At 51.9% G+C, this 20997-nt stretch overlaps 1 protein-coding gene and 1 long non-coding RNA gene across 3 annotated transcripts in view; one reads left to right on the top strand and one right to left on the bottom strand.

The window, feature by feature from the left end:
- Window positions 1-1846: 1846 nt before the first annotated feature.
- On the bottom strand, window positions 1847-7590 carry LOC131903711 (uncharacterized). 2 transcript variants are annotated; one of them, XR_009377568.1, is made up of 5 exons: window positions 7385-7590; window positions 7012-7216; window positions 4725-4932; window positions 3730-4063; window positions 1847-2046 (listed from the first exon to the last, which is right to left on the bottom strand). It is a non-coding gene; the product is annotated as an uncharacterized LOC131903711 (long non-coding RNA). The 2 variants fall into 2 exon arrangements; XR_009377567.1 differs by lacking the exons at window positions 1847-2046; window positions 3730-4063; window positions 4725-4932 and adding an exon at window positions 4949-5379.
- The window catches only part of Akna (AT-hook transcription factor), a 33587-nt gene continuing 16472 nt past the window's right edge, over window positions 3883-20997 (top strand). The window contains exons 1-6 of the mRNA XM_059254451.1: window positions 3883-4237; window positions 7130-8166; window positions 10521-10595; window positions 16029-16185; window positions 16798-16952; window positions 18993-19052. Coding sequence (XP_059110434.1) covers window positions 3985-4237; window positions 7130-8166; window positions 10521-10595; window positions 16029-16185; window positions 16798-16952; window positions 18993-19052 — 1737 coding nt within the window. The 5' untranslated portion in view covers window positions 3883-3984. The remainder of the gene's footprint in view (window positions 4238-7129; window positions 8167-10520; window positions 10596-16028; window positions 16186-16797; window positions 16953-18992; window positions 19053-20997) is intronic.

Below are 20997 nucleotides of genomic sequence, written 5' to 3'. Positions count from 1 at the left end.
CGGAGAAGAGGGGAATGCCTAGCCAGCAACTAAACAGAGTCCCTGGAGTGTGTTAGGACATGGAGGACAGGGCTGTATGGGTGTCAGGCTGGGGGAGGCAAGGGCACAGAAAAGCCGTGTTTGGTGCTTCCTGGGGGTGGGCTGCAGTTTCTCGGGGGCATGTGGGGACCCTTAGCCCAATGTTCCAGCCTTTGGCGGGCCTTAGTTATAGAGGGGCTGGCCCTCCTGGGTCAGGACATAGTTCATATGGCTAGTGTGTTCACCAGCTTCCACTGCTGCCCAGTGACGGCTGTCAGGACCTCGCTGCCTGTGTGTGACACTCAAGGACCAGGCCCTCAGCTCTCCTTGAAGTTCAGCCTGTATTTTCAGACCTCCATGCCTTTGTCTGTGCTGTTCCTCTGTCCTGGATGGCCTTCCTCATTCTCCTCTAGATGTGTTTGGTCTATTAAAGCTGTCCCCAAACTTCCTCCTTCAGTAGCTCTTCTGGATTGCGTCCTTCGTGACGGGCAGGATCTTGGCAAGCTTACGCTTTTCTGTATCCTGGGGCATGAGAACTTCCAAGTTCATTTGGTGCATCTCATGCCAGTGTGCTCACTAGAGCAGGGTGATGGGCACAGCAGTGGCTGGGCTAGGTGACCGTTTCTCCCCTGTAGAGAGAGGAGTAGTCAACCAGTCACACGCTCAGGTGGCAGTCACACCAGAGCTGGGTTCTGCTTGCCTGATGCTCAGCCTACTGCTCCCGTTGCACATGTTTGGCATTGATGTATGTTTGTTGATTGACTACCTGACTGGTCAGTCCCAGGCTCCATGGCACAGAGAGCTGTGGCTTGCACAAGAGACTAAAGTCTTTCTCAGGAAAAGCTCACAGGTTGAGGCGCCTGAGGGACGGGTGCAAAACTGTAGCTACTGACCGCGGCTGCCTGTGACGTGCAGGCTCCGCTGAGCACAGTGAGATTTCTGCCACTGAGTCATTGCAGAAAACAGGCTGTTCCTCTTTTTGCATGCAAAGGTCTCTGTGATTGGGCAGGCTGCTCTGTGGCGGGTTAGGGGGGAAAATAACCTTTCAAAAGTCAGAAAACCACACGCCACAGCCTTTCCTTGCAGAGACATCAGGAGGAGGCGAGATGTGGTTGCACCCGTCTATCTGCACACGCCTCCACACTGGGAGCCAGAAGATGGGAGAAGCCTTGTTGTGGTCCTGGTTTAAAGATTCTGAGGCCCGGTCCCAGGGCCTCTGAGCCAGGATCCTGTAGGTATAGACCGAGTGCTTAGAGAATTCTCATGTACACTCAAGGTCAAGATCTCTTGTCACCATGGATTTGAGCAGGGGTGCAGGCTCTGTAGGGAATGGGGCGGTACATGTGTGGCACTGCACGTGGCAGAGGTCAGAGGGCAACCTGGAGTATTGAGCCTCCCCTTCTGGTGTTTGAGATGGCCTCTCATTCACTCCTGCACATGCCAGGTTAGCTGGCCTGCGAGCTCTCAACATTCTCTCCTCTCTGCCTCACATCTCCTGGTAGGGGTATGCCAGAATTACAGGTGCTTGCTCTACTGCAGCCAGCCTTTATATGGGTTCTGGAGATTCAAACTCAGGTCGTTAGGCTTGTTCAGCCTGCTGAACCGTCTCCCCAGCCTCAACTTAAGAGTTTTTCTAGTCACAGCACTTTTGAGAGTCAGTTCTCTCCTATCACGTGGGTCCCAGGGATTGAACTCGGGTCCTCAGGCTTGGCAGCAAGTGCCTTTAGCTGTTGAGCCACCTCACTAGCCCTCAACTGCTTCATTTAAAAGTATTCTTTCTAGTCCATGTAGTATATTGATTATGCGGATATACAGATAAACCTAGAGGTATAGGTGTACAGATTTTTAGTGTTGGGGATATGTGGTTACAAAACCAAACAAAACCAACGAAGAGAGCCCTGGGCCGGGACTGAGCTCTGGTGAGTCACCTCTGCTTACTGACCAGGTGATCCCGACTGAGTCACGGTTCTGAGCCTTGGTTTTACCAATGAGATGGGAAGGCAGATATCAGTCAAGCTTCCTGCTAGCCTGGCAGAGTGGGGACAGGGTGGAGAGAGGCCGTAAATGTAGGGATTCTACAGGAACTGAGACAGAAAGGAAGACTGGCTGAGGGGCGGGCAGAGAAGCTCCTGAGCCCCCATCCCTAAAGCCAGTGTCAACTACGGAAGGTTGGCCCTTGTCACTGCTAGCCTTTGTGAAGCCAGCCTTTCCCACGCAGCCCCGGTCTCTGGGGAACTGAGTCTAGAAATAGCCGCCTGATGACTTTTCCCAACTGTGTACTGAAGGCAGGGTCCAAGATCCCCAGGACCACTCTGACCGCCCAGCACCAGAGGCTGACTATACTGACTATACTGGCCTGGATAGAAGAGCCCAGGCTGGTACCAAGAGGCTGGCCTCCACCCCAGCCTGGTCTTCACCCCATGTGCTGCTTTGGGCAAGGCCCCTTCCTCTCTGGGCCTCAATTTCTCTACCCTTATAAAAACTAAGTGTGGACAGGCAGGATTCTTTGAGAACTGAGTGGCTGGCAGCTCCTAGGTCCTGTGCCTTTATCCTGGGGCTGCATTTCCTGGGCTCAACACAGTGATTGACACAGGAAATACCAGCAAAGCATTGGAAATAGAGTGTGAAGGAAGAAGAAAGAATGAGGAGAAGAGGAACACCCTCTCTTGCCACCAGGGCCATTCCCACAGTCCCTCTCTGTCCAGGCTGTCCACTTTGGTTCACTATCCCATAGCAATAAAGAGGGCTTTCTCTGCTGCCCTTGGCTGGGCTCTCTGCCTGAGAGTCACGTGCAGCTGCTGAAGATGTCAGGAGCGGTTTTGTGGGTTTGGCCTCCCACCTTCCAGCACCCCCTGCTGTCAGTCGCCCAGCCTCTGTACTCCCAGCACCCCTGGCCTACAGCCTTCTAGTTTCTCTTTCTGACGCAAAATTCGTATAACGTGAAACTACCACTCGGCAGCACCTAGCATAACCACAGGGTTGCATCGTGTCTCTTCTACTTCCAGAACATTTTCCTCACCCTTCAAGGAAGCCCTTCGCCCACTGAGCAGCAAGGGCCCCCTCTCCCCTCCCCAGCATCACTGTGGCAGGCATCACGTGGCCCCCTTCCTTTCTGGACTCACCTGGTCTGCACACTGCAACCCTCGGACTCAGACACACAGAACTCTTGTGTCTGGTTTTTCACAGCACAGCTCTTCAGTGGTTCATCTACATTGTCACACATGGTGGGACTTCATTCCTTTCTCTGCTGTAATTCCCATCCCTTTCTGCAGCCGAATAATATACTCTGCTGTATGTAGAGACCGCAAATGGTTTCTCCATGCCGATGGATGGATGCCCGGGTGTTGTGAGTGGGGTTGCTGGGACATGTGTGGAGCCTTGTTTGCGTGCATGCCTGCTTTCAATTAGTTGGGGCACCACTGCCTGCTTTCAACCTGGATTCAAGGAAACCACGTGGTGCCTTCCTTGGCTTCCTGAGCTTGGGGTGATGTGAGCAGGGCATCTGTCAGTCCTCACCTGGACAGCTGCTGCTTGCTAGTCTGTGCATGTCCTCCCTTGGGCAGTCAGTGCTGTGAGTAGGACCTCTGCCTAGTGCCTGCAGACAGAGAGGGCTAGGTGTGCAGTGACAGCCGCTGGCATTTAGGGGACACTTGCACTGTGTTCTGACTGCTAGCGTGTTACCCTATGTCCTAGAGGAAGAGGAATTCTCACCTCATTGATGACAAATGAAGACAGTGAGTCACCCAGGGTCACACAGCAGAGGGCTACCTGCCTCTGGGGATCTTGATGGTAAATTGCTGGCTGGATGGTGGGAGGCCCTGAGGATTGATGTTATCCATTGGTTGTATCCCAATAGGCCCCAGGCAGGATGGCTGGTGCTGAAGGGAGCCACCTGTGACTTGGACCCGCAGCTGCAGCTCTGTCTCCTGAAGATGAAGTGGCCCAGGTGAAGCTAGGCCAAGCCCCATGGCCAGCTCAGGGACAGAGGCACACTGGGCTGGGCCAGGCCTGGGGCAAGGGCCCCGCAGGAGGCGCTGGGCTTGGGCTGAGGAGCAAAATGCAGATGGAAGCAGTGACCAAGGCTGGGGAAATGAGCAGTCTCTCCCTAAAGCCACCAGCCCTGAGCTCTTGGAGGACTTCCGCCGGGCACAGGAGCACCCGCCACCACCCCTGGAGTGGGACCCAGACATGCAGGAGTCTGAAGAGTCTTCTGGAGAAGGTGAGGTGAACTCCTCTAGCCTGCAGTGGTAATCTGTTCCCCATAGAGCCCACCTTCTAGAATAGGCAAGGAAACAGGGGTATCTTTACAACCCTTAATTAAATTCTGTCCTTCGATATTTAAATTGCACAATAATACTGTGCATTTTGGAAAATGTAAGCAAATAAGGGGTAAATTTAAAAACTGCTCATTATCCTACCCCTCCCCAGGTGAGACTGCTTTCCAATATGCAAATATTTATGTGAATATGCAAATATATTTTGGAATACACCATTGTCCCTTGCTTTGTTGTTATCTCAGTAGCTAGGAATCTTTTCCCCATTATCCTAGCATTCTTCCACGAGTCCCTCCTAAGACCTGCATGGAATAGCGTTCTCCCAATTATCCTTTGGGCCAGCCTCTCCTGCCCTGCAGGATCCAGCTTCTGGTTTGTGCTGTGGTGAGTAGCACAGAGGAGAATGGCATGCAGCCCTCTTTGCATACTTACCACCATCCTGTCTTTGGTAACTTGGATTGTTCAGTTCAGGGTTTAGGCTTATTCTAAGGATTCTTCGGAACCCCAGTCATCCGAGGGGATGTTGACACTCTTCATCTGCTCCAATGGTTCTGCTCCTATTGCCAGGAGGCCAGCTTGGAGGGACTTCTCAGCTTCTTCCATGCCAGTCCACTCTCCACCCTAGCCTTAGTTTCCCCACCTATGAAATGGGCATGATGACACCATTGGGAACAGGAATGTCTTGATGCATGGTGGCTCCTCTATTGGATTATGAATAGGACGTGCTGACATTTGATTCCCTAAAATCAGTAGAACCCTCGGACTATAGAGAAACCACTGGTACCATTACCCTGAGTGTTTCATGCCTGCCACAGCTGTTTTCTTGCTTTTATGTTTTTATTTGGTGTGTGTGTGTGTGTGTGTGTGTGTGTGTGTGTGTGTGTGTGTTACTAGACATTGAACCTTGAGCCTTCCATAAGCCATGCAAACACTCAAAGGCTGAACAAAAAAAAAAGTTTACTTTTGAGATGGAATCCTCTCTGAGAGACTGGAGACTGAGATGTTTAAGGCCATAGGCAGAGGTGCCTCTTCCTCAGAGCCTCTTGGTATGACGTAACAGCTACTTCCTTTCTTCCACTCCAGCTCTCTGCAGGCAAGAGGAACAAGCCCCGAGTTTAAATTAGACTACCAGGGTTCAGTGACTTCTGCGTGGTCCCCAGGCAGGGATCAGAAGAGCCTAGAATGAGTGCAGTCCCTGCATGACCCCCTGGTGGTAGACCCTTGCTTGAGTTCCAGGTCCAGGACTGCTCTGAAACACAGTGTGAGCTGTTGGCCAGTCACTTACCATCCTAGAGCTTTGTCTTTGGATGTGTTGCTGTAAAATAGAGTGACTGGGTGAATCCAGTTTTAAGTAGCCAGGAGATATGCAGTGTCAAGAGTTAGGGGGAGGAGCACTATGAAACAGCAAGTCATACAGGGGTTATGACAAAGACACCTCCATTCAGAGCAGTCTGTGCTGTATTACCCAGTGTTCCTCATGAAAAGCTGGATCTGTCACAGACAGAGCAGACTAGATACTCAGTAAACATGGCTGCCTGCGGGATGGATGCATGGATGGATGGATGGATGATGGCTGGGTGATAGATGAATGCCTTGAAGGATGGGTAGGTGGATGGATGTGCGAAAGGATGAATGGATTTGATAGGTAGATGGACGGATGGATGGATGGATGGATGGATGGATGGATGGATGGATGGATGGATGGATGGACAGATCCATGGATGGATGGATGGATGGATGGATAGATGGATGGATGGATGGGTAAACAGGTCCTTAGATAGGTGGATGCTTGAAAGCATGGATGGGTGGTGGATTATGTATGCAGGGATAGGTGATGGCTGGGGTGCAAGCAGATGGATGAATGGATGGATGAGTGAAAGAATGGATGGATGGTTAGGTAAATATTGTATCTACTACATAATAATTACAACAGCTATCTATTTTTTGGAAGCTGTGCACCCTTTATCTTTCCCCTTCTTTCTACTCCGTCGAGAAATAGTGTTGAGTACCTGCTCTTCAAATGCAGTAGAGCACAAAAGCAACCAATGCATTGCCCTCAGGAAGCTTGCAGAGTTCTGGCAACCTGTGTTAACAAAATAATCCCCAAACCGAACAACAGGAGTTATGATGCAGAGGGCTCCAGGCCTGCAAGAGCCTGCAGAGGGAGAGTTTGACCTTATCTGGGAGCTTCAGAACTTCCCTGGTAAGGTCAAGCTTGAGATGCAGCCCGAAGAACCAATAGCTCACAAGATACAGGAAGGAGACAGGACCCTGGTGGAGGATGAATGCAAGCACAGTACTTTTCAGGGTCCATCAGTGGGGTTATGGGTGTTGGTACAGCAGAGACCCCAGGACCACAGAGAAGGCTCTGCTTTGTGCTGAGAACAATAGGGAGATGTGATGTGATTCCAGGTTGTGGGACAGGGCTGAGGAGGGAGTGGTTAAGTGGTTACTGCATTCATCCAAGCATAAGAAGACATTAGTTTAAGTATAGTTATGGGGGCAGGAGTGTGCAGAGAGCTCTGTAAGAGGAGGTAAATGGGTCTGGATCAGGGACTCAGGAGATGGAGATGACCAAGATGCCTCCAGGCTCTGCCTTACGCAACTATATGGGATGGTGTTGCCACTTGTGGAAATGGGACATACTTTGGGGAGACTGAAGCAAAGGCTTGAGTTTGGAGGACCTTGGAGGTGACCAGGGGAAGAGTCACACAAGTACCTGGCTGCGTGGGATGTGTCTAGGTTCTTGCCATCCACACATCATGAGGTCCTGAAGTGACTCAGGTGGCATTACAAGACCTAAGATGTACTCAGCGATGAATGACCTGTCTTTCCAGAGACGGAAGCTGATGATGTGAGCAGCCCAGACGGTTCCACCTTGCCTCTGCCCTGGCTCTCCAGGCACAGTCAGCCGCTGGACCTGTCTGAAGAGGAACTGGATGAGGCCCCTGGAAGCCCTGAGGTGGAGCTAGCTGAAGAGAGCTGCACGGAGCTGGAGTGTGAAGACCCGGGAGATTCCAGCCCTGCGGCTCTGGAGCAGGGACCAGCCGGAGGCTGGGTGGCCTCTATCAAGCAAGGCGGCAAACACAGACCTTCTGAATACTCTACGGCCCATCCATCTGTTGAACACAGCCCCACAAAGTCCTGGAGCAGTGGGACTGTGAGTCTCGGTCAACCTAGTGACAGCCTTGATTCTACCTGGGAAGGAGACACCGATGTCCCCCAGCCTGCCGCGCTGGCCGAAGCCCTGCCACACCACAACCTCCCACAGCCAGATGACAGAATCGGAGGTGGCGTTGCTCCGGCAACACCCACAGAATTCCGGGACTCCTTGGCAGCACCAGCCCAGAATCCTCAGTGCTCTGCAGGCACGTGGGGGCCAGAAACCACCAGCCTGCCCAGCTCTCAGCCTGAGGACCAAACCTGGAAGAGAACTAAGACGTCACCGAAGCCACTGCCCTCACGGTTTACTGGCTCTCTCAGCCCCATGAGCACCCGGCTTGGGGCAGTAAAGAAAGTTTCGTCACAGCGTAATCGGGGAGCCACTCTGGCTGGCCACTCTGCTTCAGATGCCCCCAAGTATGGCCGGGGGCGCCTGAACTACCCACTCCCTGACTTCTCCAAGGTGGGACCCCGGGTGAAGTTTCCCAAAGATGAGAACTACCGACCCCCCAAGTCCAGAGGCCACAATAGGCAACAAGGCCCTACCAGACCCCTAATCTTCAAGTCGCCAGCCGAGATTGTTCGAGATGTCCTGCTGAGCGGCGGAGAGGGATCCCTGGCCAACGACGCTTCTCTTACCCACCCTGTCACCAGGGTACCCCAGGAGTTCCAGACACCCGAACAAGCCACTGAGCTGGTCCATCAACTGCAGGTAAGCAAGACACTTGTCCCTGTGTGTCACCCAGGCACCTTGTTAGAATAGGGAAGCTCTGGGCTGGAGCCCCTGCTGATGGAGGTAGAGCTGTCCCTGTGCCAAAGATAGACCCTGGCCTGTGCTCAAAGAAGAGCAGTAGAGAGATTGGGGGTGTGACTCAGTTGGTGTGGAGTGCTTGCTCCTCATGCACGAAGCCCTAGCTCCAATCCCCAGCACCTCGTAAGTGGTTATGGTGGTACATGTCTATAACCCTAGCAGTCCACGAAGTAGAAGCAAGGGGGATCAGATGTTCGAGGCCATCCTTAGCTATACAGCAATAGCAAGTTCTGTGCTAGCTTGGACTGGAGACCCCATCTCAGAGCAGCAGAGCAGTGAGCATGCCCATGTCTCCTTTAGCCACTGCTATACCAAAAACATAACATCTGGAAGGAAAACAGTCTGGTAGACACCCTTCCCCCTGCCCTGCAACATCCACGTGAAGCAGCTCCTGGGATCCTTCTCCATCCATGCCCAACTTCTTCCCCCACCCCCACAACCCCTCCTGAATTAAGCAAAATTCCAAGTGCCCGGTCACTCTGTATTTTATTGTTTGTGTTTAACTCTAAGAACTTGACCCACAGGGTCGCATGCAGAGGCAGAAACAGGTCCCCTCCACACTTAGCAGTGGCTTGATCTTTCAGTCTGCTGGAGTTGGATAAGGCTCGGAGGTGGCACTTGGCCCATGTGCCTTTCAATTCTCTGCAGCTCTTCTTGCACTTCTTTCCGAATCTCTTCTGTTTGTCTGTCTTTCCTCCTCGGACCTCTTCCTTGTAGGTGACCGTTGTGGAGTCAGGCCTTCCCTGTAGTCATCCGCATCTTGCACCCTGCTGAGGCACATGGCCTATCTCAGGGGACCTTTCATGCCCTCCCTTTACCCTGACCGTTGTTATGATCAGTGCTGGGGACTTGGGCTGTGGTCTCCCATGTACACCTCTCCCCACTGGACCATGAGGTGTAGGTCAGAAGAAGTCATCGGATCCCATGGAACCAAGGCTGTAGATAGCCATGCACCATTTGTGAATGCTGGGGACCTAACCTGGGTCCTCTGAAAGAACAGCAAGTGCTCCTAATCACCGGACCATCTCTCCAGCCTTTCTATTTTTCTCTCTTTCTTCCCATCCCTCCTCTTGTGTGCTTTCAGAAGGTGACATCTGGTACCTTCCTGTCTCACTCTCCACTATATTTTGTTGTGCCAGGAGCTCACAATTCAGTTAGGTTGGCAGGCCAGCAAGCCCATGGATTCTCCTGTCTCCTCTCTCAAGTCCTGGAGCTACAGACATGCATCACCACACTTGGCTTAGTTTGTTTGTTTTTTTTTTTTTTTTTTTTGTTTTTGTTTTTGTTTTTTTTGAGACAAGCTCTCTTTACATAGCTCTGACTGTCCTGGAACTCCCTATGTAGAACAGGCTTTTCTGGAACTCACAGAGATCCTCCTGCCTCTGCCTCTCTAGTGCTAGGATTAAAGACATGAGCCATCATGCCCGGGTTCATGCTTGACTTTTTTTTTTTTTTTTTTTGGTTTTTCGAGACAGGGTTTCTCTGTGTAGCTTTGCGCCTCTCCTGGAACTCACTTGGTAGCCCAGGCTGGCCTCGAACTCACAGAGATCCGCCTGGCTCTGCCTCCCAAGTGCTGGGATTAAAGGCGTGCGCCGCCGCCGCCGCCGCCGCCGCCGCCGCCGCCACCGCCGCCGCCGCCGCCGCCGCCGCCGCCACCACCACCACCACCACCCGGCTCATGCTTGACTTTTTAATGTAGGTGCTGGCGATCCAAACTCAGTTCCTCATGCTCGCACTGAGCTATCACCCCAGCCTTGAATCTGACCTTTTATAACAATGACTTATTTTCACGAGAGTCTCTTGCATCACAGGCGACCAATGACATCTGCTTTGTTTTTCTTTTTTTTTCCCTGCTGTGAGTTACTTTAATGAAACTAGAGTTTTGTGTAAGGCCAGTGATCCTGAGTAGATAAGAACTATGACTTTTAATTATTTTTCTGTCCTTTGTGTGTGCTTATGCACATGTTTATGCATGTGTGGATGCATGTGTGGATGCCTGCATACGGAAGCCAGCAGTCAGACTTGGGCATCTGCCTAGGTTCTCACCTTACTTGTTTGTTTTGAGACAAGGTCTCACTTGTACCTGGTGTTCACCAATTCAGCTAGGCTGGCTGGCCAGAGAGCTCCAAAGATCCCCCTGCCTCTGCCTCCCCAAATGCATGCCACAACACCTGGCAGTTTTCCTTGGGTTTTGGGGATGGGACCCAGGTCCTCATGCATGGGTGGCCTGGGGTGACTGCATCTTTTCCCTACAGGAGGACTATCACAAGCTCCTCACCAAGTACGCGGAAGCTGAGAACACTATCGACCAGCTTCGCCTCGGGGCCAAGGTACTGGCTGGAATGGGCTAAGCGGGTGGGTGGAGCCAAGAGCTGGGCTCCTTAGGGAGACAGCCTACCCTGGAGTCTTAGAGAAAGGCCACCAGCTCTTGCATCCTGAGACTCTGTATGGAAGAATCCCAGTCCTTGAACTACCACTAGGCCTTTAGGTGACCTTAGCATAACCTAGCCACCCCTGGGCTCTCTCTCTCACTGTTAATGTCTTTGAGTGATGGAGACTGGGGTACTCAGGAATGTCACCAGAAGCTGTCTCCTTCTCTGTAACTTTGGGGTATGGCTACCTAGGCTAACTCCTAACCCCATTCCTACCCAGCTGGGTGACTTTCAGGAAGTTGCCATGCTTCTCTAAGCTCAAGGCTGTAGCCCAGACTTTCTGCTCAATCTTTGGTGCCCCATTCTTCCTGAATCACACTTTCACCTTTCTTCCGTGTCTGCGTACCCCCTCACACAAACCCTCCTCCTGTATCCAACAGGAACTGAGCACCCCTTGTGTGGCAGGTGGAATGTCCTGAAGGGATAGCTCATCCACACTGAGAACTGGGCAGCATCCCTCCTACACTGACCTGTCTCCAGAGGAGGCTGAGAACCCTGAATGGGGACCTTCCTCTTTCCTGGGGTGAGGCAGGAAGTGGGCCAATCGTGGCCCCTTTGGCTTCCTGCTTTCCCCACACACCCCTGTTTATTCAAACAGGCAGCATAGAGCAGGCAGGACAGCTGTGGGACAGAGATGTAGGCCCTCTCCTGCTCTGGTTGTCCCCCTAGAAGGAGAGCACCCCACTTTCCTGCAGAATGCTCCCCACTCAGGTCCCCTGTCAAGTGCTGACTTCATGTCTTCAGTTACTTCTGGGGAACATGGGTGAAGGCAACCACAACAAGAAGGACAATAGGGCCTGTTGGAGGACCAGAGTTCTCTGTCCCTACACCTGTGGCCCTGCCAGGTGCAGACGGGACTCTTCCCACCTGGTCTCCTGGGCACACCTGTTGGGTTACGGCGCTGGTGGGGGATTGAGATCAGACCTTCTGGAAGGCAACAGGCCCCACTGATATCTTTAGGTGCCCCAGAGCTCCAAGTAGTGAGAGGGAGTGTCAGGAACAGGGCTGAGGAGGGCTGCAGACCAGGATTCTCGGGGTAAACTGTAGGAGAGGCTGAACGGTTCAGCACCAGCCACCCTCAACTGCTCTCTGGAAAGATAACTCTTCGGCCCAAGAGAAGAGTGAGTTCTGTTCAGGTGATTGCACTGAAAATGGCCTATAATTCCCTTCACCCCAGCCTCACGGCTACCCTGGGAGTGATGGGGCACAGCTCATGGTCCCAGGCGGAAGGGGAAAGCAGGGGTCCAGGGCCCACAGATGCCTCACTTCTCAGCCCCATGTTCTCTACCAGAAGGTATCCTGCTCAAAGCCCACTTCAGAGAACCTGGGTGAGGGGTCCTGGCTCCTGTGGGCTTCCTGGCTCTCAAGAGGGTCTGTGAACACGACTTCTCCAGGACCTGCCCAACCCTTTCACTCTGAGGCCATGGTAATGCAGGAGAGGCTAGGCTCACCAAACAGGGAACCAGGCTGGAATTTACCCTGATAGCTAGGCTATTTCTGTGGTGAGTAACTGGGAACCACAGTCCAAAATGGAACAGAGACCGACATTGGCTGAATCAGAGTCCAGGCTCAGACTAAGGGTGTCCCCTTTGGTTCCCTCCTCTTGAAGACACAAGGCTAAGCCAGGAATGCCCCACAGCAAGTGTGAAACACAAAGATGGAATGCCCCCCTGATCTGCTCATGCCAGATGGTGTCATTTCTTCAGGTCTGGGAAGCCCAGGCTGGTGTGTGGGACAGGCCTATAGACAGACAGGCCAGGAGATAGGAACAGACATCAGTGATTCTGTTGACTGCTGTCTTAAGTCATTCACAGCTGGGCCTGGGTTAAGCAACTTGTCCAAGTTCACACAACACAGTGGTGCCAGAGCTAGGGGACCCCACTTACTCTGCCAAAATCAAGACAACACTTACTGAATTTGCAGCCAGAAAAGCTGGCCAGGGAAAGCCAAGGCTAGACCTTGGAGCACTTATGGAACCAGGGCCTGGGGAGCATGGGATAGGGGGCCAGAAGAGTTAGGAGTCCTGGGTGAGCTTTATTCTCCGTGCTGACTCGAGTCTGTGATGGTGTCACCGCTTGCTGTCCTGTTGGGTACCTCCTCCCAGCTCCTGTCCCCCGTCTCAACTACAGGGGGATGTGAAAGAGTTGAGGGGACAGAAACCACCCCAGAAGGAATGGGGGTGGTGTTACCACCTTTCCTGAAGTGAGTTCTGCTGCCACTCCGGATACAGAAGCTCCGGATGGGATGCGGTGCGGGGAGGTGGGGGAGCTTCTGTGCTCAGAGGAGGAGCTGAAGCAATCCGGCCCCCTCCCTTCTTGCCCCATTCATAAAGCTCATTACCATTTTAAAGGCCCGAGACCCCATCTGTGCCTAGAATACTCATTTGTTTAACCCCATGTTTCCCACACTCCCTGGTCCACTCTGCACAGAGTTCTGAGGGCTGCACCACAGGGTCTACCGTGTCTAGGAAGGTAGGTCATGACGGGGACAGGCCCATGCAGCTCAGCAGCTGCTAAGCCTCCTCCCTGGTCCCCACTTCCTCTGGACAGCTGGACAGGCCTGGGGTTCTGCCTCCCTTGTTTTCATCCTCTGGATCTGGAAACTGCCAAGTTCACCTTGCTCCCCAGGTGGCACGGTGGGCAGGAAATTCAAGAGGGCGGGGCCTCCCCTGGGATTCGGGTCACCTCAGGAAGAAAGGGGTGCAATGTGGGCAGCCCCCCCGCCCCCCCCCCCCCCCCCCCCCCCGCGCACAGGCAGAGCTGAGCAGATGGCACAGAGGATTATGAAAATCCAGCTTTGTTCTCCGCTAGGGAGGCTCGGTCTGAAGGAGGGGGAGGCGGGGAGGGCCTCCAAACGGTGCTCGAAACAGCCAGCCCCAAGAACAGCAGAGGGGTTTCCTGTCTGACTAGGCCCGTCTCCAGCGGCTTAGTCCTGGGCCTGGGGTGGCAGAGGGTAGTCAGGGTAGCCCACTGAGCTCTTAAAGGGGTGCCAAGGCATCGTGGGAGTGGGCTTTTTCCCTGGCCTGTCTTCATGTCGCCATAGACACATAAGGATAGGGAGGATGCTGAAGACAGAGGAGGGATGGTGAAAGTTAAGACGATGGTGGTGATGGTGACGGTGGAGATGGTGGTGATGGTGATGGTGGAGATGGTGGTGATGGTGATGGTGGAGATGGTGGTGATGGTGATGGTGGAGATGGTGGTGATGGTGATGGTGGAGATGGTGGTGATGGTGATGGTGGTGATGATGATAGTGATGATGGTGATGATGGTGATGATGACGGTGGAGATGATGGTGATGGTGATGGTGGAGATGGTGGTGATGATGATGGTGGTGATAATGGTGATGGTGGTGATGGTGGAGATGGTGGTGGCCGTATTAGTTACTTGTCTATTGCTGTGATAAGATACCATGACCAGCCAACTTACAGAAGGAAGGGTTGACTTGGGTTTATGGCTCAAGAGGGACATCTATCACTATCACAGCACAGAAGCATGGCAGGCGGTCATGGTGGCCAGCTGAGCAGTCACGTCTTAGCTGCAAGCAGGGAGAGCGGACTGAGAACACTGTGGCGCTTGAGACCTCACGGCTCGCCCCAGTGACACGCTTCCTCTAGCAAGGCCACACCTCCTGGTCCCACCAAAAAAATGCCACCAACTGGGACCAAGTGTGCAGATCCTGAGACCGAGGGGACACTCTTTTCCAAGCCACCGTGGTGACAACACCAAATATGCAGGGGGCCGGTGCTGTTTCCTGAGTACTGACTCCATGCATGAGATGCCAGCCTTGCCGTCCACGCTAGAACTCGGACGTCTACCGCAACGGAGCCTGGATCTGTGCCTGGCTTTGGAGCGCACGTATTAAGCCACAGTTAGCCAGACGGAGTGTTTTCAGATGCAGCTTCCGCCAGCACACCCCTGTGTACAGAAGCAGACCCTGGCTCCCCAACTCTGTTTCACACCCTGCTTGTAACCTGGCTTCTCTCTTGCTGAGCTCCAGTGTGATAGAAGCCCGGTCGGCTGCCTCCCTACACACTTCCCGCACCATCTACAGTGTCAGAGCACAGCTCTTAGCAGGATTCCTCTGTGCATGACATTCCTTCTTTCATTCAAACAGCCATTTACTACTATTTACTGCAGCTAGAGAGTTTTCTCTCCGGGTCCCTCCAAGTCCCGGCAGTCCAACAGCCCACTTATAAAATAAACACACAGACACTTATATTATTTAAACTGTTTGGCCTAATGGCTCAGGCTTCTTGTTATCTAGTTCTTCTATCTCAAATTAACCCATTTCTATTGATCTATACTTTGCCACGTGGCTCGTGGCTTACCGGTACCTTACATCTTCCTTGTCATGGCAGCGGCTGGCAGTGTCTCCTTTTCTGCCTTCCTGTTCTCTCAATTCTCCTCTCTGTTAGTCCTGCCTATATTTCCTGCCTGGCTACTGGCCAATCAGTGTTTTATTTATCAATCTATTTATTATTATCAATGTTATTGTTGAAAATATTTTATTAAAATGCTAATGATTATTGTATATGTATTGGACACATATAATAAATACCATTAGTAACAATTATTGTTACCAGTGTAAAGCCATAGGCTTTGGGGTCACAGTGGCATTGTGATGTTGTCCAGGTACTTAGCTGGTGATTTTGTGGGACTTAACTTCTCAGAGTCTCAGGGCTCATAGGGGCTCTCAGAGACTGAAGTGGCAATCTCAGAGCCTGCATGGGTCTGCTCTAGGTTCTCTGCATATATGTTGTGATTGTTTAGCATGGGGTTTTGTGGGGCTCCTAACAGTGGGAGTGAATTGTCTCAGACTGTTTTACCTGCTCTTGGGACCCTTTTCCTTCAACTGGGTTGCCTCATCCAGCCTTGACGTGAGGGTTTGTGCCTAGTCTTGTTATGCCATGCTCGGTTGATATTCCTGGGGGGTCTGCTCTTTTCTGAAGGGAAACGGAGGAGCAGTGGATCTGGAGGCGAGAGGAGGTGGTGGGGACTGGGAGAGGTGGGGCAAGGGGAGGCTGCAGTCAGGATGTATTGTATGAGAAAAGAATAAATAAAAAGGGGAAAAAAAGGAAAAGCAAGAAAAATGGGGAAGTAGTCCCTGCCTGCCTCCCCTCCAGGACCTCTGTAAAGAGAACAGGCAGGGGCTTGTAAGTCCTCCGCCCAGTGTGGGCATCACTGAAAAGTAGTGTTCATGATTCCCAGCGTGAGTATAGGGTTCCTGCTTGGAGGATGGATGAAGCCTGGATGACAGATGCATTGTGGCCTCTTTCCAGTGAGCTTGCCCCCACCTGACTTCTCCCCTCCCTGCCCCCCTCTTCCTCAGGTACACCTGTATTCAGACCCACCCCAGCCCAGGCAGAGCATCTGCTCTGGGTCAATGCCACAAGGAAGCAAGGTCTTGTCCTTCTCTATCCCACAACCCAGATCAGCAGAGTGGTGGCCTGGCCCTGCGCAGAATCCACAGGCTTCTGAGGCCACAGGTGAGTTGGGGAAGGAGCCAGGCTTTTGGCATCCTCCTGCTCATGACTCTGCCCCAGGACATTTGGTCCACCCTGGGGTGACAGTGGCTTAGAGTCAGGGGAATAGAGTGTCAAGGCCCTTCTCTGGGCCAACTGACTTGATCAAGCTAAACAGCTGGGTAGACCCTTGGCTAAGCCATCTGGCCTCTTGTGTAAGCCCTAACATGGACACATATGGCTTCAGTTAATCTCCACACAGAGCTGGTGAGGAACGCACCTTTTAAACCCCATGATAGTTGGGAGACCTGGGGCTCAGGGAGGCAAAGGCATGCCAGAATCACACAGCTTGGAAAGGAAAGGGCCAGGATTCGAACCTGTTTCTCCCTGAATTAGAGTCCACACCCCAGGCCCCACTCCCTCTCAGCTTTCATCTTGGGTAGATCTGTGCCTCGTTTTTCTCTGGTAGTGGGAGCATCATAGTGGCCCTCCCTCTTCCTGGGCTAATGTGAAGGTAGCCAGAAGTGGCCAGGCTATAGCTTGATGATATGGTGGTCTGAGTGGGCCTCAGGCCTTCAGCCTCAGTGGACTGGGGAACTGTCCTCAGCCTCAGGGTTCAGCGGCTGTGTATTCCAGGGTGGCCGTCCCCACGAGCAGACCTGAGTCCCTCCTCGTCCCCCAGCATGGCCACCCCAGGGCGGCTTCCTCAGAGCCAAGGCATTGCCACAGACCAGCCTGCCACAGAACAGACCCAGGCACTGACCTCTCAGGCCAGCCGGCTCCTAGCCAAGGTGAGTGAACCCCGGTTTTGCCCCATGAAACACCTCATCCCATGGGGCCTCTATGTGTGTGAGATGCTTCCCCCAGCCCCAGATGTCTCTGCTCTACCTCCATGTAGTCAAACTCAGCCTTCCAGGAACTTGACCATCCCATTGCCTTCAGGCATCACGTGATCCAGCTGCCCCCCCCCCCCCAGTCACTGAGGATAAGGTTGGACCTGTGTATTGATCAGCAACCGTCTACCGTCACAGTTCCTCCAGTTAGGCGTGGAGGTGCCCCATGGTTGTCCATAGGGAGGCCCTCTGCTCTCTCCCTGACTTCCACCCGACTTTTCCTCTCCATGACAAGCTGCCCCCACTTCATTCATTGTTACTGAAGTCAACCCTGCTACCTCTTAAGGTTTTTCAGCCAACAGTGCATCTCAGAGTCGTCTGCAGGTCTTTGTCTATCTTCACACTTGGCCTCGTTCCAAAGGTGTCTAAAGAGGCTCATGAAGACACAACGCCCTAACCACATTCTGAAAACGGAAGTGGGGGCGCTGGGGCAGAGGGGAAGTCCACATAGAGAAGAATAAAGTAAGCTAGCTCAAAGCCAGTAAACAAGACATTTTGTTGGGCCCTGAGCCCAAGCGAGAATCCCACCTTGGGCTCGAGGCTTCCTGCTCTCCATTACACAAATAGAAACCCAATCATTACATTACCTTGTCCAGAAAACCAATTTCTTTCACCGCTACCACCATTCTTTTCTTTGCTTTTGGGGGGCTCGGGGTAGGGCAGCAGCTTTACTGAGGTCTGGCGCACATATCACACACTTGGCTCATGTGTTTTCCTGTGTTACCATCCTGCCGCCATCAAGGTCCATGTTACAATATTTCCATCCCCAGAAAGACACTGTCCGGGAAGCAGCCCCTGACTGTCCCACCCTTCCACCCCAGCAACCATTCACTCGCCTTTGTCTCTGCAGTTCTTCTGTTTGGGACATGTCACACAAGCTGATTCAGCCCCATCCTTCCTTCATGTCTGACGTTTTACAGTTCCCCTGGTGCTTTCCAGCCCCTTCGTGGTAGAGCTGGGTTTCATTCCGTCGCTACCATTCTTGGTTCTGCCCCCCTCCCCAGGATGGCATCTCGCTCTGGCAATCGAGTCACACTGAGCAGATGCAGGGCACAGCTGATGCCTCCTCCAGAGCCATGCTGTCCCACCTGGGAGGAGCCACTGGCCCTTACTGGGCTGTTGTGTTCTTGACACGGAACAGGTTTGAGTGAGGATAACCCTGGAGCTCAAAGTGGCACTCAGCTATCGCACAGGCTGGTAGCTCAGCTGGAGAGGCTGGGACAGGAAGGTCGCTGTGGGTTCAAGACCAGCTTAGGGTACTGAGTGAGACCCGGTCTTTAAAAGCAACAATAACAAAATCTCTCACTGGGCTCATTCGTAAATTTTTTTTATTGATTACATATCAAAATGATATTTGTGATAAAATAAAATATATCAAGGGCCAGCAAGATGGCTCAGCAGGAAAGGGGGCTTACTACCAGTGACCCGAGTTTGAACCCCAGGACATACACTCACACACACACACACACACACACACACACACACACACACACACACTGTAGAAGGAAAGACCTGACTCCTAAAAGTTGTCCTCTAACCTCCACAGGCACAACATGGTATGTATACATACATACATGGCATGTGTGAGTCTGCCCATCCATGCATGTGCATGTACATGCACACACATAATAAATGTAATTTCAAATAAAAATATATATTACTAAAATTAATTTCACTTATTCCTTTTACATTTTAATTCCCACAAAACTTTTAATTATATAGTATATGTAGCTCATATTATATTTTCTATTTTACATATTATATAAGTGACATGCCATAATTCAGTTATATAAATTTCTCTATTTCAGCTTACCCTAATTCCTCAGTAAATATGCATTGCGATTTTTATTTTAATATTTTTGTCCTTTTTTTTTTTTTTTGGCTGCAGTGGTGGGACTAGAACTCAGATCTTTGTTTTCTTTCCCTCCTATTGTGCAGGTGGACTCCTACGAGGAACTGGTACTGGCCGGACATCTCCCTCCCCAGGACCAAATCAAGGTACGACGATCCAATGTGGTGCTGCAGCGACCAGACAGGCTATCCCCAGAGTTGAGTCTCTGAGCCCCTATTGCTGAAGGCTGGTGGCTGTGCCCCAGAACTGCCTCTCTCACGGGAGCTGAGAGTTCCCACTTAGTGCCCAGGCAGCTGCTTACTGTGTCACAACAGCACGCCCCTGCTGAGCCACGATGGCTTACCAGACACGCTGGGTGTGCCATCCCTGTCTCATCTCTCCATCATAAACGCCCACAGGGGACCTGCGATCATTATCCCTGCTTAACTACGGTGATGCAGAAGCCCCGAGAGAAGAGACAGCGAAAACACACAGCAGTGGGCGGCAGAGCCCTGACTGAGTCCTCACTCCTGCCTTGCCATACCCCCAGGCTCCAGAAAAGGGCCTTTGCTTCCTAACCTACTCTCCCATTATTTCCCAAAACTTGGAACCGAGGATAAGTAGGAGAGGGGATCATTTCTCCATGAAACTGCTGTGCCAGGATAGATTTGTTTCCTTTGGATGTGGGTTTTAGGTAGTTATAGTCAGATATGTCTAATCTCTCTCCTGCTGCCAGTCAGGGCCCTAGGGAAGGTGCATGTGGGGACCTCAAACTTGGGAGTTTGTGTCGGGAAAGACTGGTAGTGTGGTGTGGGTGAGATCAGAGTCCCCACAGAGGTGGGGAAAGATCCAGGAGGAAGACCTGCTCCACTCCAGCATCCCTTCCAGCTCCCTCTCATTGGACCGATTCCCTGGAAGCCGATGGGGAAAGAGTCCAGTTGAAGGCAGGGAGGAAGGGAAGCAGAAATCAGCTTTGGGGAGCAGATGCAGGACCCCAAGAAATATCATGGCGTGCATGTTCTCCTAGGCTGTGACAAACGCCACAGCAGTTTCCTGCTACAGGGTGTGTGACATGCGCTGTAGCATATCACCAAGGAGATCAGGAATTTCCCTTGGAAAATAAAATCGTTTCTTCGGGACAGTAGTGTGTGCCTAGCATGTGTGAAGTCCTGAGTTTGAGCCCCAGCTCTGCATAAAACTGGGTGTGGTGGTGGCACACACCTGTAATCCCAGCACTCAGGAGATGAAGGCAGGAAGGTCAGAAGTCAATCCTCAGCTCCATAAGGATAATAGGCCAGCCTGGACTACATGAGACACTGTCTCAAAAAAAATTCCTTTAAAATGTTAATAGACAGAGCAATCTTATTTATGGAATACAGCTTAATGATATCATCAATGTATGTAACAAACTCTAGTTCCATTTCCTCAACTATTGGTCACTTCTCTATGTCAGAAACCTTTGAATTCCTCTTTTGTAGTTCTTTTTGTTGTGGTTTCCACAGTCCTGGGGTCTGAACTAGGGTTCCATGCATGTGTGCTAGGGAAACATTCCACCACTGAGCTGTATCCTCAGCCTTCTCTTCATCTTTAACCTTTTTTTTTATATATTATTAGTGTGTGTATATATATGTGAGAGGGGGGAGAGATGAGAACATCCATGTATGCATACACGTGTGTGTGTGTGTGTGTGTGTGTGTGTGTGTGTGTGTGTGTGTGTGAGTGTAGAGGTAAGAGGACTGCTTTGTGGAGTCAGTTATCACTTTCCACCTTGGCATGGGTTCCAGGAGTTGGATCTGGCTCACCAGGCTTGAGTGATAAGTACCTTACCCACTGAGCCATCTCACTGGCCCCAGCTCTTCAGTTTCAAGACAGAATCTCACTGGATTCTTAACCTTAAACCCAGGCTGGCTTTAAGCTCGTCATCCTCCTGCCTCAACCTCCCAAGTAGATTACAGGCCTGTGCCAACACATTCAGATTTCTTCTAGCGCCCAAGTATGTAATAATGCTATAACACAGAACATCAGTTTATTCCTCCCACCTAACTGCTGTGGCACGTGACGGCCAGCCTTCACCTTCCCTTCCTGACCTCTCCCAGTCTCTAGTGGCCATTG

The sequence above is a fragment of the Peromyscus eremicus genome, chromosome 2 (assembly GCF_949786415.1).
Source record: "Peromyscus eremicus chromosome 2, PerEre_H2_v1, whole genome shotgun sequence".
In the NCBI taxonomy this organism is placed as follows: Eukaryota; Metazoa; Chordata; class Mammalia; order Rodentia; family Cricetidae; genus Peromyscus; species Peromyscus eremicus.
This window is presented reverse-complemented; position numbering and strand designations above follow the sequence as displayed.